Source organism: Pollachius pollachius (genome assembly GCF_949987615.1).
Source record: "Pollachius pollachius genome assembly, chromosome: 19".
Taxonomy (NCBI): Eukaryota; Metazoa; Chordata; class Actinopteri; order Gadiformes; family Gadidae; genus Pollachius; species Pollachius pollachius.
Genome location: NC_136952.1, coordinates 1317237 through 1332236, shown reverse-complemented (window position 1 = coordinate 1332236; position 15000 = coordinate 1317237). Strand labels below are relative to the sequence as shown.

General features: G+C 49.0%; 1 protein-coding gene across 1 annotated transcript in view; it reads right to left on the bottom strand.

Annotated features, from left to right (window-relative positions):
• cacna1g (calcium channel, voltage-dependent, T type, alpha 1G subunit) overlaps window positions 1-15000 on the bottom strand; it is a 157523-nt gene that overhangs the window by 30211 nt on the left and 112312 nt on the right. Inside the window, 7 exon segments of the mRNA XM_079756762.1 lie at window positions 7253-7303; window positions 9917-9923; window positions 9925-10131; window positions 11162-11175; window positions 11178-11250; window positions 11341-11466; window positions 12110-12236. Coding sequence (XP_079612888.1) covers window positions 7253-7303; window positions 9917-9923; window positions 9925-10131; window positions 11162-11175; window positions 11178-11250; window positions 11341-11466; window positions 12110-12236 — 605 coding nt within the window.

Genomic DNA, 15000 nt, shown 5'->3' with positions numbered 1-15000 from the left:
TATTAAACAGCACAACTGCAATGTCTGCTGGATAATCATGAATAAATCATTATTAATATAATGATCATAATAATAATATTAACTAAAAAAACATTCACAAACAAGTAATTAAAGTAAATGTTTGATATGCATTGGCCAGCAAACAGTGAGTCTTCAAACAGCAGCAAACCAACTGTTAAAATAAAGCATTGAAACCATTAAGGAGGGGTGAGACGGGACAGAGGGGGGTCCCAGCTCCTCCGGGTGCTCTGCTGCCGCGCCTTGGGGGTGGGGGGGGGGGGGGGGGGGGGGAGAGCGGGGGCAGCAAAGCAAACGGAAGTATCCGGAAGTAAAAGAGGCAAAGGAAATCAAAACATGACATCATTCAATATGACAAGGCATGATGACAGACACAGCCATTTGAGACGCTCTGTCGCACACAAGAACACACAACAGACACACACACACACACACAAACACACACACACACACACACACACATAGACATACTGCAGGCGCACACATGAGAGACACACAATGTGCTGGTTCACATGGTAGACTGACACACCTCTTTCTGAGTCTTACAGTACTTGAGCAGTAATGGACCAATCAAACCGAGGGGACTGAATGGTGAAGGCAAGCGATTGGACGATGCGAGTGGAAGGCGGGGGCACAGGGACAATGGGTAGGGAGGCGTAGTAAAAAAAAGTACAATAAAGGCTGATGAGAAGTGTTCTGAGCGGCCTATCAGGACGAAGCCTTGCTCTCCTTGTGCTGCTATAGGCTGAAACCACGAGCGTTGAACCAAAACGTAAAGGCGGTCATGGTACATTCAGGGCATTTGGCAGATGCTTTTATCCAAAGTACATTAGACAGAAGAAAGAGAAACAACAATATATCGCTGTCGGTACAGTGAGGATGTTCATGGAACCAAGTGCCAAGCACTAACAATCTCTAGGTTAACCCATTCCCCGTATACAACAATGATAGCTAGGGTAAGATTCTACACAACTAAGAACTTTAACTAAGTACGACATACAATAAGTGTGTACATTAAGTGCCAGGACGTACAACATACATACAGTAGGAAGGGTGGAAGGGTGTGGTTATGCAGAGTCTAGATGAGCTCTGAACAGGTGAGTCTTGAGTCTCTAGTGGAAGCTGGTGAGCGACTCTGAGGTCCTGCCGTCAGCAGGGAGCTCGTTCCACCACTGCGCTGCCAAAACAGAGTCATGACCGGCCATGAAACATTTACACCCAGAAGAGATCTCACTACGTTCAACATCTGCTACTCATACTATTGACTACTGATACTTTTAACTACACATACTATTAACTACTCATACTAATGACTACTCATACTATTAACTACTCATAGTATTAACTACTCATACTATTAACTACTCATACTAATAACTACTCATACTATTAACTACTCATACTATTAACTACTCATACTAATAACTACTCATACTATTAACTACTCATACTATTAACTACTCATACTATTAACTACACATATTATTAACTACTCATACTATTAACTACTCATACTATTAACTACTAATAATATTAACTACTCATACTATTAAATAGTCATACTATTAACTACTCATACTAATAACTACTCATACTGTTAACTAATCATACTATTAACTTCTCATACTATTAACTACACATACTATTACCTACTCATACTATTTTCTACTCATACTATTAACTACTCATACTATTATCTACTCATACTAATAACTTCTCATACTGTTAACTAATCATACTGTTAACTACTCATAATATTAACTACACACACTAAGATCTACTCATACTATTAACTACTTGAAGCTTCACAAGGCAGTGTTCAAACAGAAGGCTTGCACGATTTATATTATTTTGCCCAAAAAAACACAGCAACTCAAATGCTGCATTGCTAAAAAAGAATCCAAGCAGAAAAGACGGAATAATATCTCAAATAGTCTTTGAAATATGTATGAGAGGAGAGAGAGGCAGCCGCTGTTGGAAGAGCGCAGGGCGGCGCACTGCAGATGGTGAGGCACGGCGTTCTGCAGAGATGTGCCGAGCGCTGTCTGAGCGCTCCTCTCAGGCTCTGCTGCAGCCCGAGAGCTCCCTGGCTCATGTGCTCTTACATCCACACACTGCTCCTGTCAGGTTGAGCGCAGCACTGCGGTCTGAAGCCATGCTTCGTATGTGCATGGCTTCCCGGGGGGATGTTAGGCGAATGACAGCCATGTAGCGTACGTTCAGTACACACGGGAACAGTGCTCATCGGGAATCTCCTCCTCTTAATCTCAACAAAGACAGGCTGCTGTTGCTTTGTGTACTATGCATTAACTCATTCGGTGGCTTGGGTCATCAGGGGCAGCAAGAGAAGCCTCAGCATAACAATAACACTTATTATGGTAATGCAAAACACAGTGCAATTGGCAAGAGATAAATCCTGCTGTGTTGCAGACACAGAGACAAGCTTAGCCGCTAGAAGAAAGCTTATTAAGGCTGCTCTGTGTTGCTGGAGGACTCCCGGGTAGAGAGATGCCAGGGGTTGAATATTTTTTTACTGTGACACATTTTATAACCGCTACGCAGCGCAAAAGGGTCCAGGCGTTGCAGGCAACGATGGCAAGATCCCATTTATCGGTCCTTTTGTTTATTAATCCAGGTACTTGGTTATAGGTCTGTACCTTCCAGGGGGTACTCTAGTAACAGATAGTGGGAGCTGAGCCAGAGCACAGTGCAATACAAAACTCACATAGAACTCCTGCTGTTGTAAACCGATGCATCCTGCTTATGCAAGTGACCACAATTAGTAGATAAAACCCTCCTTGCATCTCTTTAGGCATATCAATTCTGGTACACTGAAAACATGCTGATTCTAACTGCTGCAGCTTCTGGCTGCAACAATGCAGACACATGCCTTCAACTTCTCCTCTGCAACTTTCACGTTGTTATGAGGTCAGTGTCGGACCTGTGGTGTGCGATGTCAACGTCCTTTTTTACTTTTTCAACTTAGTTTAGTTTCATTATTAGTTACTTGGTTAAACAATCCTGGACCAGCGAATCAAATCCCTAACCTCCTGAAACGAGCTTCAGGGAACTGGTCCTGTTGCACACTGGTGATGACGACGATGGTATACCGCTAAGAGGAAGAGGGGTCCCAAGGGACCGGTGACGACACTCGATCAGGTGAACGCCGCCGCCACAAACAGGGGCCGATGTCAGCAGCACTTAGAAGAGACAAAACTCTCTGAGTAACCGCCGGCTATCGCAGAGTTTCACCCCAACTCCTCCGCTTCCCCCCCGCCCCCCTGTGGAGCGCTGAAAGATTGATCACACACGAGGACGCGCTACCTCGCAGCTCCCTGACATCAAACTTTGAACGCCGTTCATCTCTGCTGGCGGAGAGGTCTCCTGCCAAGGGAACAGGGTGGGCGCTTCGTTCTCTGTTTCCCTGGGTTGATCCGCCTTCACCTCCTCTGATCCCTCCCGCTCTCTCTCTCTGCCTCTCCCTCTCTTCTCCCCTTATAGCCCTGCCGTTATTAATTCCGTCTCCGCAATGGCAGAATACAGAGGGGCAAGTTGGTGTTCCATCCGTCTCTGTTAGTGCTGACCCAGATACAGCCGCTGTATCGCCCCTGCTGCTCGCTGATGACTGCGTGGCACTCTGCGGGTGCTTTGACTGTGTTTGTGTGTATATGTAGATCTGTGTGTGTTTATGTACCTGTTGTGTGTGTGTGAATATGTGTGCGTGTGACTGTGTGTGTGTGTGTGTGTGTGCGCGCGCATGAACCAAGGTGTGATCGATTGCATCATGTCTGGCTTTTTGTGTGTGTGTGTTGTGACTGTTTATGTATGCGTCTTTGTTTGTGTGTGTCTGTGTCACTGTGTGTGTGTGTGTCTTTGTGTGTGAATGTATGCGCGAATGTGTGTGTGACTATGCATGACTTTGTGAGTGTGTGTGTGTGTGTGTGTGTGTGTGTGTGTGCATGAGTGTGTGTGTGTTTGTGCATGCCTCCACCTTAAGGTAAATGTGTGGGATACAAGCGGCCCCGGTTTAGACTCCTGGCCGCGACTCATCGGCCGCACGGTGACAGGCGCAGACGGAGTGGTTCAACACGACAAACGGCTTCGTTCGAGCCACAGGAGAACATTTATCCTGGCACCTTGTGCAGAACAACTATCGCACCGACACACACACACACACACACACACACACACACACACACACACACACACAAACACACACAGTCTCCGCAGCGCCGCGGTTTGAGGCTGGGATCGGCGGAGGTTGTGTTAACGACGGCCGGAGGCTCCGGCGGCCGGCTGCGTTTCCTCCGCTGAGTGGGCTGAACTTCCCTCACCTCAGGTACCCAGCGGTGGGGCTCCACAGCGTACCTTACAATGCACTCTGCGGTCGGGGAGGAATGGCGTGTGGATCTGGCCGTGGGCCCCAGAGGGGGTCGTAAAAGCGGGTTGAATTCCACTTTACATGGAGGCCCTTCTGGAAACATCCGTCCTGAGCTCCTCGGTTTATTGTGATCAGATGTGGCTTTGGCTGGATGGTGCGAATTAGTAAACAATGTTTCAAAAAGCAAACACGCGTTTGGGATTCCTGCGGCTTGAAGCCGCTCCCCTCCGGTGCTCGGTGTTCTGCTCTTTACGGGCGCAGGTCGCCGGGGCCGTTCACAGGCGCTGTCGACGGCTCGCTCCCCCCGTGTGGGAAAGACGGAATCTGCTTATTAAAAATAATAATGAAGACTTTGCTTTTTTGGGGTGAGATTTAATGAGGTTTAGTCATGTGGGGGAGGGGGAGGGGGGTGGGGGGGCAGTCGAGGGATTGGACCACCGTCGGGGTCTTGAGGAACGCGGTGTTCAGGAACGTTGGGTCTAGAGGAGAACAGAACGCGGCGTCTCGCTCAGACTGGGAGGAGCCAGGGTTCACAGGCTGCAACGTCTGCACGGACTCACTCACACACACACATGCACACAGGCGCACACACACACACACACACACACACACACACACACACAGACACACACTCTCACAAAGGGGCATGCACACAAACTCATATACACACACACATACACACCAGAGAAGAAAGGATCTCTGACTTTTGACTGCTCCCCTCGCCGTTCCTCCTCTTCCCTCTTTGTGTTTCTTCCTCTTCTTCACTCATCCTCTTCCTCATCTGCTCTCCCTTCGTCTCCTCGGCCCTGGGTTACGTCTGTTCTCCAAGAGCGTCTCTAAGGCAGTCCTTGTTCTCCACAAGGCCCTTGTGCAAATAGTGCTTCAATGTTTGTATTTACTGTGTCATTTATTATTCATGAAGCCGTTGCATCTGAGGCTGAGGAGCATTAGAAACATTTGAACCGTGGTGTGACTAAGAGAGGAAGTTACGGTCTTTGTGTGAGTGTGTGTTGTTGGTGTGTGTGTGAGCGTTTGCGTTAGGGTGTGTGTGTGTGTGTGAGTGTGTGTGTGTGTGAGTGTGCATGTGTGTGTGAGCGTATGTGTGAGTGAGTGTGGGTGTGTGTGCCTGTGTGTGTGCGTCTGTGTGAGTGCATGTAGCCATTCAGCCATCAGTAATTGGCATATTTTTTGTGCATTTGGGTTCGTTTCACAGGGAAGCAGAGCAGAGGGATAAGAGAGATGGATTGAGGCGGCGGGAGCATCAGAGAGAGGCAGAGAGCTGTAGATAATAGAGCTGTAGGCTTGTCTTCCCTCATAGGGTGACCGAGATGAAGAGGAGAGGGGCTTTTCGGGACCAAGGGAAGATCCTGCATATTTTACAGCCTCATCATCGCCATCTGTTCACTGGACCCACACACACACTCACACACACACACAAACGCACACACATGCTTGCACGCATGGTGGACGCACACACACACACAACAGACACACAAGCATGTACGCCAATATACATAGACAGACAGACAGACACACTTATGCCAACAAACAGTCTCCACACATACAGACAAACACAAACACACACAACTAGCCCTCTTCTTCACCTCACATGCTCAGCATGTGAGGTGCAAGCATCCAGTCACACCAACACCTTTCTAACTCGTCATAAATCCTTCCTCACATGCTGATAAACACACATCTCCAGCACCAAAGACAGCCAGACAACCACACTAACATAACCGAACATCAGCAGTCAGTCATGCCCAAGCTCAATGTTGCATTGATGCTGTCTTGATGGCCATGTTGTGTTCTATAATGGTCCACTTACCCATGGGTATGAACTTCTCAACATCACTTTCGCTAAGTCACGATCATTTTAACAAAACACATTTTTATGCAAGTTGCTAGGGTGTGAAATGATAAACCTGGATCCGAAAATGGTTCAAGAAAGTCCCAATCACAACCTGTGGGATGGCAAGTCGAATAAAGCAGCTCAATCCATTTTGAAGGTGCAAGCTAATAGACCCACTAGCAGAGAGATAGCAAGCATTCCATTTTGGGAACTGGTTTAGCTGGAAACTCTTGTTTCCTTCTGAATCACGTTTACATTAAAAAGGTAAATTGAGAGATAATGCCTAAATCCTGACAAGGTTTCACAGATAGTGTATTCTGATTGATACACACTAACCCATAAATTCAACATGCGTCAAAACAAGTCGGACTCCTCCATATTTCTTGCCGTGCTACCTCACACTTTATTTCTGAAGACACCAGTTTCCATTTCCTGCCGTGCACTTTCTGGCCTACCCTGGCCCGAGTGAGTTTGCTTTGGAGGTGGTGGTGGTGGTGGTGGTGGTGGAGGTGGAGGTGGTGGAGGTGGTGGAGCAGCTAGCACTGGGGAGATGGGAGGAGACTGTGGAGGACAAAGAGCCATGGGCGGAGAAGCACGAACCAACGGAGAAAAGGAAGAGCTGAGAAAGGAAAAGAGCAAAAGATAAACAAGTAGACAGCGGCACGTTCTGGAAGGACCCATGAGGTGTGGGGGGGGGGGCGGGGGGGGGGGGGGGGGGGAGGGGGAGAGAGGGGGGGAGGCGGGGCAGGACTGGGTGTAGAAGGCACCCCCCCCCCCCCCACGCGCTCCTGGAGCTCAGGGGACTCCAGGTGTGGGCTCTGAGGGCGGGGCTGGGCGGGTGATGGTGTTACTGGGTGGTGGAGGTGGTACTGGGGGGTGGGGGTGATGGCTGTACTGGGCGGGTGGGGGTTGTGGGTAGGTGGCAGGGTGGTGGTGGTGGTTGTGGGTGGCAGGGCGGTTGCTTTTTCGGGGACAAACGGAACATGCTGGAGACTCAGTACCTGTCAACGTGCCTTGAGATAGCGACCAACTCACCCCCGGAGGAATTAAATCTAGAGGGACGAGACCGTGTTAGTCAGTAAGCAGCAGCAGAGAGGAGGGAGAGAGACAGGCAGAGAGAGAGAGGGAGAGGGAGAGAGAGAGAGAGAGAGAGAGAGAGACAGAGAGAGAGAGAGAGAGAGAGAGAGAGAGAGAGAGAGAGAGGGAGAGAGGGAGAGAGAGAGAGAGATGGAGAGATGGAGAGAGAGAGAGAGAGAGAGACAGAGACAGAGACAGAGAGAGAGAGAGAGATGGAGAGACGGAGAGAGAGAGAGAGAGAGAGAGAGATGGAGAGACGGAGAGAGAAATAGAGAAAGAGAGAAATATAGACAGAAAGAGAGAATAATAGAGAGACAGAGAGAGACACAGAGAGAGACAGAGAAACAGAGAAAGAGAGAAATCGAGGGAGAGACAGAGAGATAGAGATAGAGAGATAGATATAGATAGATAGATAGATAGATAGATAGATAGATAGATAGATAGATAGATAGATAAATGTATATATAGATTGATTGAAAGATAGACGGAGAGGGAGATAGATTGATACAAAAATATGTCCGAGAGAGAGAGAGGGAGAGAGAGAAAGAGAGAGAGAGAGGGAATAAAAGTGCCCAAATCAGAGAGCGAGAGCGAGAAAGAAAGAGGGAAAGAGGGATGGAGTAAGGCAAGAAGGAAGCAATGAAAGAGTCAAAAGCTGGTTTGTGTTTTTTTCGTGTCTTTCCAGAGATTCTGAGCCTGACGTTTGTACGAAGAACACCACGGTTCACGGCGAGCGAAAGGCCTCCGAACACAACGCCATGGTCAGCCCAACCTTCAAGCGAGCTCCTGACACAACCGCTGTTTGACCAAACCACTAGGAGACAACGCCGGCAGACCAATGGGAATACAGAGAGCCACCGGGACAAAAAGAACAGCTGGAAAAATACAGGAAAAAGGATAAAAAGAGAAAAGAGAAAAAGAGAAAATCAATCAAGAGAAAAAAGCTAAAAGCGAGCGTTGGTAGTTGACAATGTGAGAGACGAGTATTAGAGAGAGAAGTATGCATGTGTGTGTGTGTGTGTGTGTGTGTGTGTGTGTGGTTGTGTGTGTGTGTGTGTGTAATTCTGTTACTGATGTGTGGGTATTAATACGTCCATACGTCGTTAATGTTACCTAGAAAAATACAAAAAAACACCATAAGGCTCCATCTGTATTTCTCAAGAATCGAGGAACAACAACGTGCTGCCAATCAAACCATCGACCACGCGGCAGCCAATCGGAGGCCGTCATTTCCGGGACAAAGACAACCCTCAAACTGCCACTGAATCCACTGCACCTCGCCCACTCAGGGTGGGGGCCCCTACTGGGGGCCGGGCGCAGTGGAGCTGGGTGACCACCCAAGCAGCCGGACTCTACTCCTCATACAGCCAGAGGGGGGGTGACACGGGGGGGGTGGAGGTGGGGGTGTGGGTGGGGGGGTGGTCGACAACGGGGAGGGATGTTCTAAGAATTTCGGCCTTCACCATAAAAAGAAAAAATCGACTATTACCGGATCTGAATTGGAGTGGGGTTGGAGGGTTTGGGGGGGGTTGTGATGCGATGCCTGCACCCCTCCGGCTGTAGAACATAGTACGCATGCAGGGGAGGGGAGGGGAGGGGGGATCTATCGGCAAACGACCCCCCCCGTCCTTCACCCCTCTGCTGAACCTACCCCCCCCGCCCCCCGTCCCTCTGTCTCAGGGTACACACTACCATGCAACGCCCCCCCCGCCAGCTCGCACTGGGCATGCTCCAAAAAAAGGGGGCCGTCCCAAGCGTGGCGTCTACGGTAGACTTGTGAGGTCAAGGGGTCATGGGGTCATGGGGTCATGGGGTCTAGGGCCGGCGGCCCACAGTGGGGGCGGTCTTTCATTGGTCGGACCAATCAGACTCACTTAAGGGTGTACTTTGTAATCTATGGATGGTTTCCTATTGGCTCCACTCCGCCGCCACTCTCCACAAAAAGAGAACGTATTTGGATACAAAGGTCTGGCTTGTCTGTTCCTGCATCGCTGAGGAAACATCAGACAATTATTCAAGTGGGAGATGACGATCGGAGTGATTTAGAGATCTTTATGATCAATTAAAAGAGAAATATCCTCATTACACACCAATTAAGGTAAGGAAGAGTGAATCCTAGTCTAATTGTCAATTAAGGTAAGGAAGAGGGAATCCTAGTCTAATTGGCCAATTAAGGTAGGGAAGGGGAAATCATATTCAAATTGGTCAATTAAGGTAAGGAAGATGAAATAACAAATGACCATTTCATGAACGGCCGTAGATAAATGTAAAATGGAAGCCGATTATAAAGTACACCTTTAGAAGGTCAGCAGATCAGGAGAGAGGTGGCAGACCTCATGGAGGCTGGGGCCCCCGTATCGCCCGGGGCCTCTGAGAGGTTTGGGGGTTCGGGAGAGAGGATGTCGGCGGGATGTATTTTTTGGGGGGTGGATGTCTACCGTAGAGTAGCGTCTAAAACTCAAAGGACTAGCGCGCGGGTTGCGTTCCTCCGGCGATCGGTCGAACCGGAGGAAAAAAGAAAAAGGTAAAAAACTAAAAACCAGCCTCAAATCAAGCAGGACTCAGAAAGATGTGGGAAGACTACCGACCAGCCAGGCTCCTTCTCCTTACTCCTTCTCTTTTTCTCCATGCGTTTCAATCTCTTCTCCTCCCGGATCTTGGCCTCCTCGGCCTCCTGGGAGCGCCGGCACTTGTGGAAGTTCTCCACGACCACGCCCACGAACATGTTGAGCACGAAGAACGCCACGATCAGCAGGAAGGAGATGAAGTACAGCAGCATCCAGGGGTTGTAGTTCATCACCGGCTGTAGTGGGACACAGGTTAACACCCAGGGGGTGGAGCTTGTTATCCGCTTGGGACTTGTAGTTCAACATTGGCTGGGATGTTATGGGAAACACAGGTAAACATCAAGGGGTTGTAGTTCTTTATCAAGTTGGGAGTCGTAGTTCTATTTTGGGGGGATGTTATGGGAAACACAGGTAAACATCCAGGGGTTGTAGTTTGTTGATATCATGGGACTTGTAGTTCAACATTGGCTGGGATGTTATGGGAAACACAGGTTGACATCCAGGGGTTGTAGTTCTTTATCAGCTTGGGACTTGCAGTTCTATATTGGTTCGGGACGCGATGGGGAAGCACAGGTTAACAGCCAGGGGTTGTAGTTTGTTGTAAGCATGGGAGTTGTATTTCTACATTGGCTGGGAATGGGATGTTATGGAAAACATAGGTAAACATCCAGGAGTTGTAGTTCTTTATCAGCATGGGACCTGTAGTTCTATATTAGTTGGGATGTTATGGGAAACACATATAAACATCCAGGGGTTGTAGTTCTTTATCAAGTTGGGAGTTGTAGTTCTATTTTGGGGGGATGTTGCGATGGGGAAACACAGGTAAACATCCAGGGCTTTCAATTAATCGGCAATGATGAATTTTACTTCATCATTGGTTGGGGGGAGGGGAAATAATATTACGAATGTGCAACAGCTTTATGAATTTTATAAATATGATCTGTTAACCAGATGATCTTACATTAGTAGGTGTCAATGTTTCAGGATAACCACGTGTTAACTCTGTGATCTTTACTTCGGTGCGTATCTTTGTCTCGGTCCCACTTAACTTATCTATCCTCACCCTTCTGCAGCCTTTAACTTTATCCGATTACATTTGGATTCCTGAGTCCTACGTACTCTAAATGCTTATGGACCATAGAGAAGGGGTACAGTTCTGTATCCTCCCATGACCATGCGGTCGTAAAGCAAATAGCAAAACTCCTGGAGAATCACTCGTTCACAACGTTTTCCTCCAGCGTACGTATCTTCAGAGGGAACGCCAACCTGTTTGTCGACTCGACGGCGTCCAGTCCGTCGTACATGATGTCAACCCATCCATCTTTCGACGCCAGAACGAACAGAGACATCAGCGCCTGGAAGACATGGAGGAGTACCTGATTCAGAAGCGCTTTATAACTCGGTCCACATGTTGTAACGGTCAAGAGAGTGAAACGTTATCGGACCTGTCCCAGGTTGTCGAAGTTGTACTTGTGTCGGACCCATTTGTAAGACGCCAGCTGACAGTCCGACCGGTTGGTGATGTTTCGGACGTCCTCCCCCTGACACACAAAGAACTTCCCCTTGAAGAGCTGCAGAGAGAGAGAGAGAGAGAGAGAGAGAAGAAGAGAGAGAGAGAGAGAGAGAGAGAGATATGACTATATGAAATTAAATTATATGGGCATAAATCAAACTCGTAAAAGCTAGTTTTGACATTTTGACAGGAGGTGGCTTCATTAATTATATTAACTTTTTATTAAAGTGATGTGTGCGTAGGGCGTAAGAGCTTGGACAGAAGGCCAAATGACAGGTTTGTCCTTGTGCTCATCACCACTCGCATCTAAGCCATCAGGCTATCAACAGGGGGGACGTGTGTGGACTACGGAAGCTTCCTCGAAAGCAACAACAAAAGTGACATTAATTCACACACCAGAGGTTCAGATGACGGATGCACCAGCCATTGAGCTGGGGGAGAGCAGCTTTAAGGTGTCATGGTATCACAGACACTGCCCTCTCCTCTCCCCATTCTCATCCTCTACTCTTCTTTTCACCTCCTCCCCTCTTCTCCTCCTCCCCCCCTTTTATCATCTTCCCACCTCCTCCCTCTCCTCCTGCTCTCACACCTCCTCCTCCTCCTCCTCCTCCTCCTCTCACCTCCTCCTCCTCCTGCTCCTCCTCCTCCTCTCTCTCACCTCCTCCTCCTCCTCCTCCTCCTCCTCCTCCTCCTCCTCTCACCTGTACTCCAAGGATGCCGAAGATGATGAAGAAGGCGCAGCAGATGACCACTATGTTGCCGATGGGCTTCAGTGATGACATCAGCGTCTCCACCACCAGCTTCAGTCCAGGAGCTCTGCTGATCACACTGGGAGGAACACAACACACAGTCATGGATAACGCCTGCACGCCTGTGTGTCTGTGTGTGTGCATGTATGTGTGTGTGTGTGTGTGTGTGTGTGTGTTCATGCTGTGTACGTGTGAGGTGACTCATGCCCAGACCGTACAGAGCAGCCTGTATGGTTCCTTCACTTCGTTCCCGTTTCACTACAACTGTTGTTCTGTCCTCCTCTTCCCACCTGGTCTTCCCCCTCAGTGGTGGTCAAAAACCGACTCTCTCTCAATAATACCACATTCAGACGAGCATTATCAGCATGGAAAATATCAGTCACAATGCCAAAGCAGTCAAAACTGAAACAAACGAAACATCGCTTAGTGCGGCAAAGAGGTAAAAAACAAAGTGAAGTATCGATTAACAGTTGTAGAATGTGGGTGTATTTTAGCGTCTCTCAGAGAGCACAGAGCAGAGCACAGAGCAGCACAAAGAAGGAAATGTTGAGAGAGGGAATCAAATGTGGTCATTTACCTGGGCAACACAATGAGTCTTTACCACATACATAATCTCCATGTACATTATTAACTGAACAGTGTAGAAGAGTCTTTACTACATCCATAGACCCAATATACAGTATTAACTGTACAGTGTAGATGAGTCTTTACTACATCCATAGACCCAATATACAGTATTAACTTTACAGTGTAGAAGAGTCTTTACTACATCCATAGACCCAATATACAGTATTAACGGTACAGTGTAGAAGAGTCTTTACTACATCCATAGACCCAATATACAGTATTAACTTTACAGTGTAGAAGAGTCTTTACTACATCCATAGACCCCAATATACAGTATGAACTTTACAGTGTAGAAGAGTCTTTACTACATCCATAAACCCAATATACAGTATTAACTTTACAGTGTAGAAGAGTCTATACCACCTCCATAGACCCAATATACAGTATTAACGGTACAGTGTAGAAGTAGAGCAGTAGAACATACAGGTGTGTAGTTAGTGCTCTTGTCTCTGCCCTTCATCTTTTCCTTTCTTCCCACCCTTCAGTGTTGCATTGGACGGAGACGCGACCCATCAGGCGACTGATGGGTGGTTTAATAAACCGCAACAGGGAACGCAGTGCTGGGACCACTAGGGACCTGCACACACATGAACACAAACACGCACCACACACACACACACACCACGCGCACACACACATACATGCAAGCACACACACGACACACACTGACACACAAGCACACACCAAGTGCACACAAACACATGCCAACGATGCACAGGCATTGATATGCATGTGCAATAATCGCTCGCACAACAAATCCATCCTTAACCCAACACATACCCACACCAACACACTCGCCATCTTAAAACAAACTCAATAGAATACATCTGCATACATAAACACACACAGACACACACAGCGGGCCACACTCTTCGAGCGTTGATGAAAACACATGCGGACGTTACAGGCGGCATAGTGTGTGTGGGGAGGGATCCTCCCGTCCGTCCAGGAGGATCAGAGGAGATGAAAGGAGGAACGACGGGAAGCAGGCGCCGTTATTGGCTCCCTGTCCGTCCATTAACCCGGGGCTTTGTTTAGCATCACCGTTGTCAAGGACCCCCCCCCCCCCCCCCCCCCCCCCCCGCCCATACACACACAGACACCGCTGTTCCCACCACCTCACCCCCACCCAATCAGTGTTCCCCCCCCCCCCCCACTCCATCTAAAGATGAGTGAAATCCTGATCGATAAATAGCGCTGGAGGAGCGAAAGAGAGAGAGAGAGAGAGAGAGAGAGGGAGAGAGAGAGAGAGAGAAGAGAGAGAGAGAGAGAGAGAGAGAGAGTGAGAGTGAGAGTGAGAGAGAGAGAGAGAGCAGGATGGAGGGGATAGAGGATGATTATGGGCTTCTCTGGGATTGGGGTAGTGGGGTGTGAAGAGGGGCGATCAAGGGTCCACGGATCGATAAGTCTGATCAGGTGCTAATCAGCCGTGGGACATAAACCACGGAGCCGGTCTTCACCTCATCAGTCGATCTCATTCCCCCCGCTGCCTCTCTGCTCTGACATTTATTGCGCTGCTGCAGCAGGGTGCAGTACCGCTGCAGGCCCACAGAGGGCAACAGAGGGCACTGTTGCGCAACGGCTCGGCCTCGTCCTCAGCAAGGGTGACGACGGTTCAATTCCTCGACACGCACACACACACACACACACACACACACACACACACACAGTCACAGGAGCCAACCCGTCCACTGGATTACAGTCGCAGGCCGCTAAGCCTAACCAGGATGGATATTAAAGATACATTTTTGGCCTGTCACATAGATCATGAATGACCAAGAGTCCCGTTGTATAGCATTACAGAGGGAACGTGAGGACGCCCTTGGAGGGAGAGGGGCCGCTGCTCTGGGCCAGCGGTCGCCGCCGTGGCTGGCTCCCAGAGAGGAAGTGGGCCATGGCCAACACTACAGTCTGTGGCTCAGCCGGCCGGGCCAAGCTGCCGTCGCCCTGGCTGGCTGCCTGGCCGCCTGGCCTGTGTGTCCCTGTGCAACCCCCCGAGTGTCTGAGTTTTCCTCCCTCACCTATTGCTCCCTCTTTCTCTAGATCTCTGTCTCTGGCTGTCCCCCCCCTCTCTCTGTCTGCCCGTCTTTACTTCTCTCACCCTCTCTCTCTGTTTCTCCACCTCTTTCTCTCTCTCTCTGTGTCTCTCTCTCTCTCTCTCTCTCTCTCTCCCCCTCCCCCTCTCTCTCTCTCTCTCCCCCTCTCCCTCTCTCCCT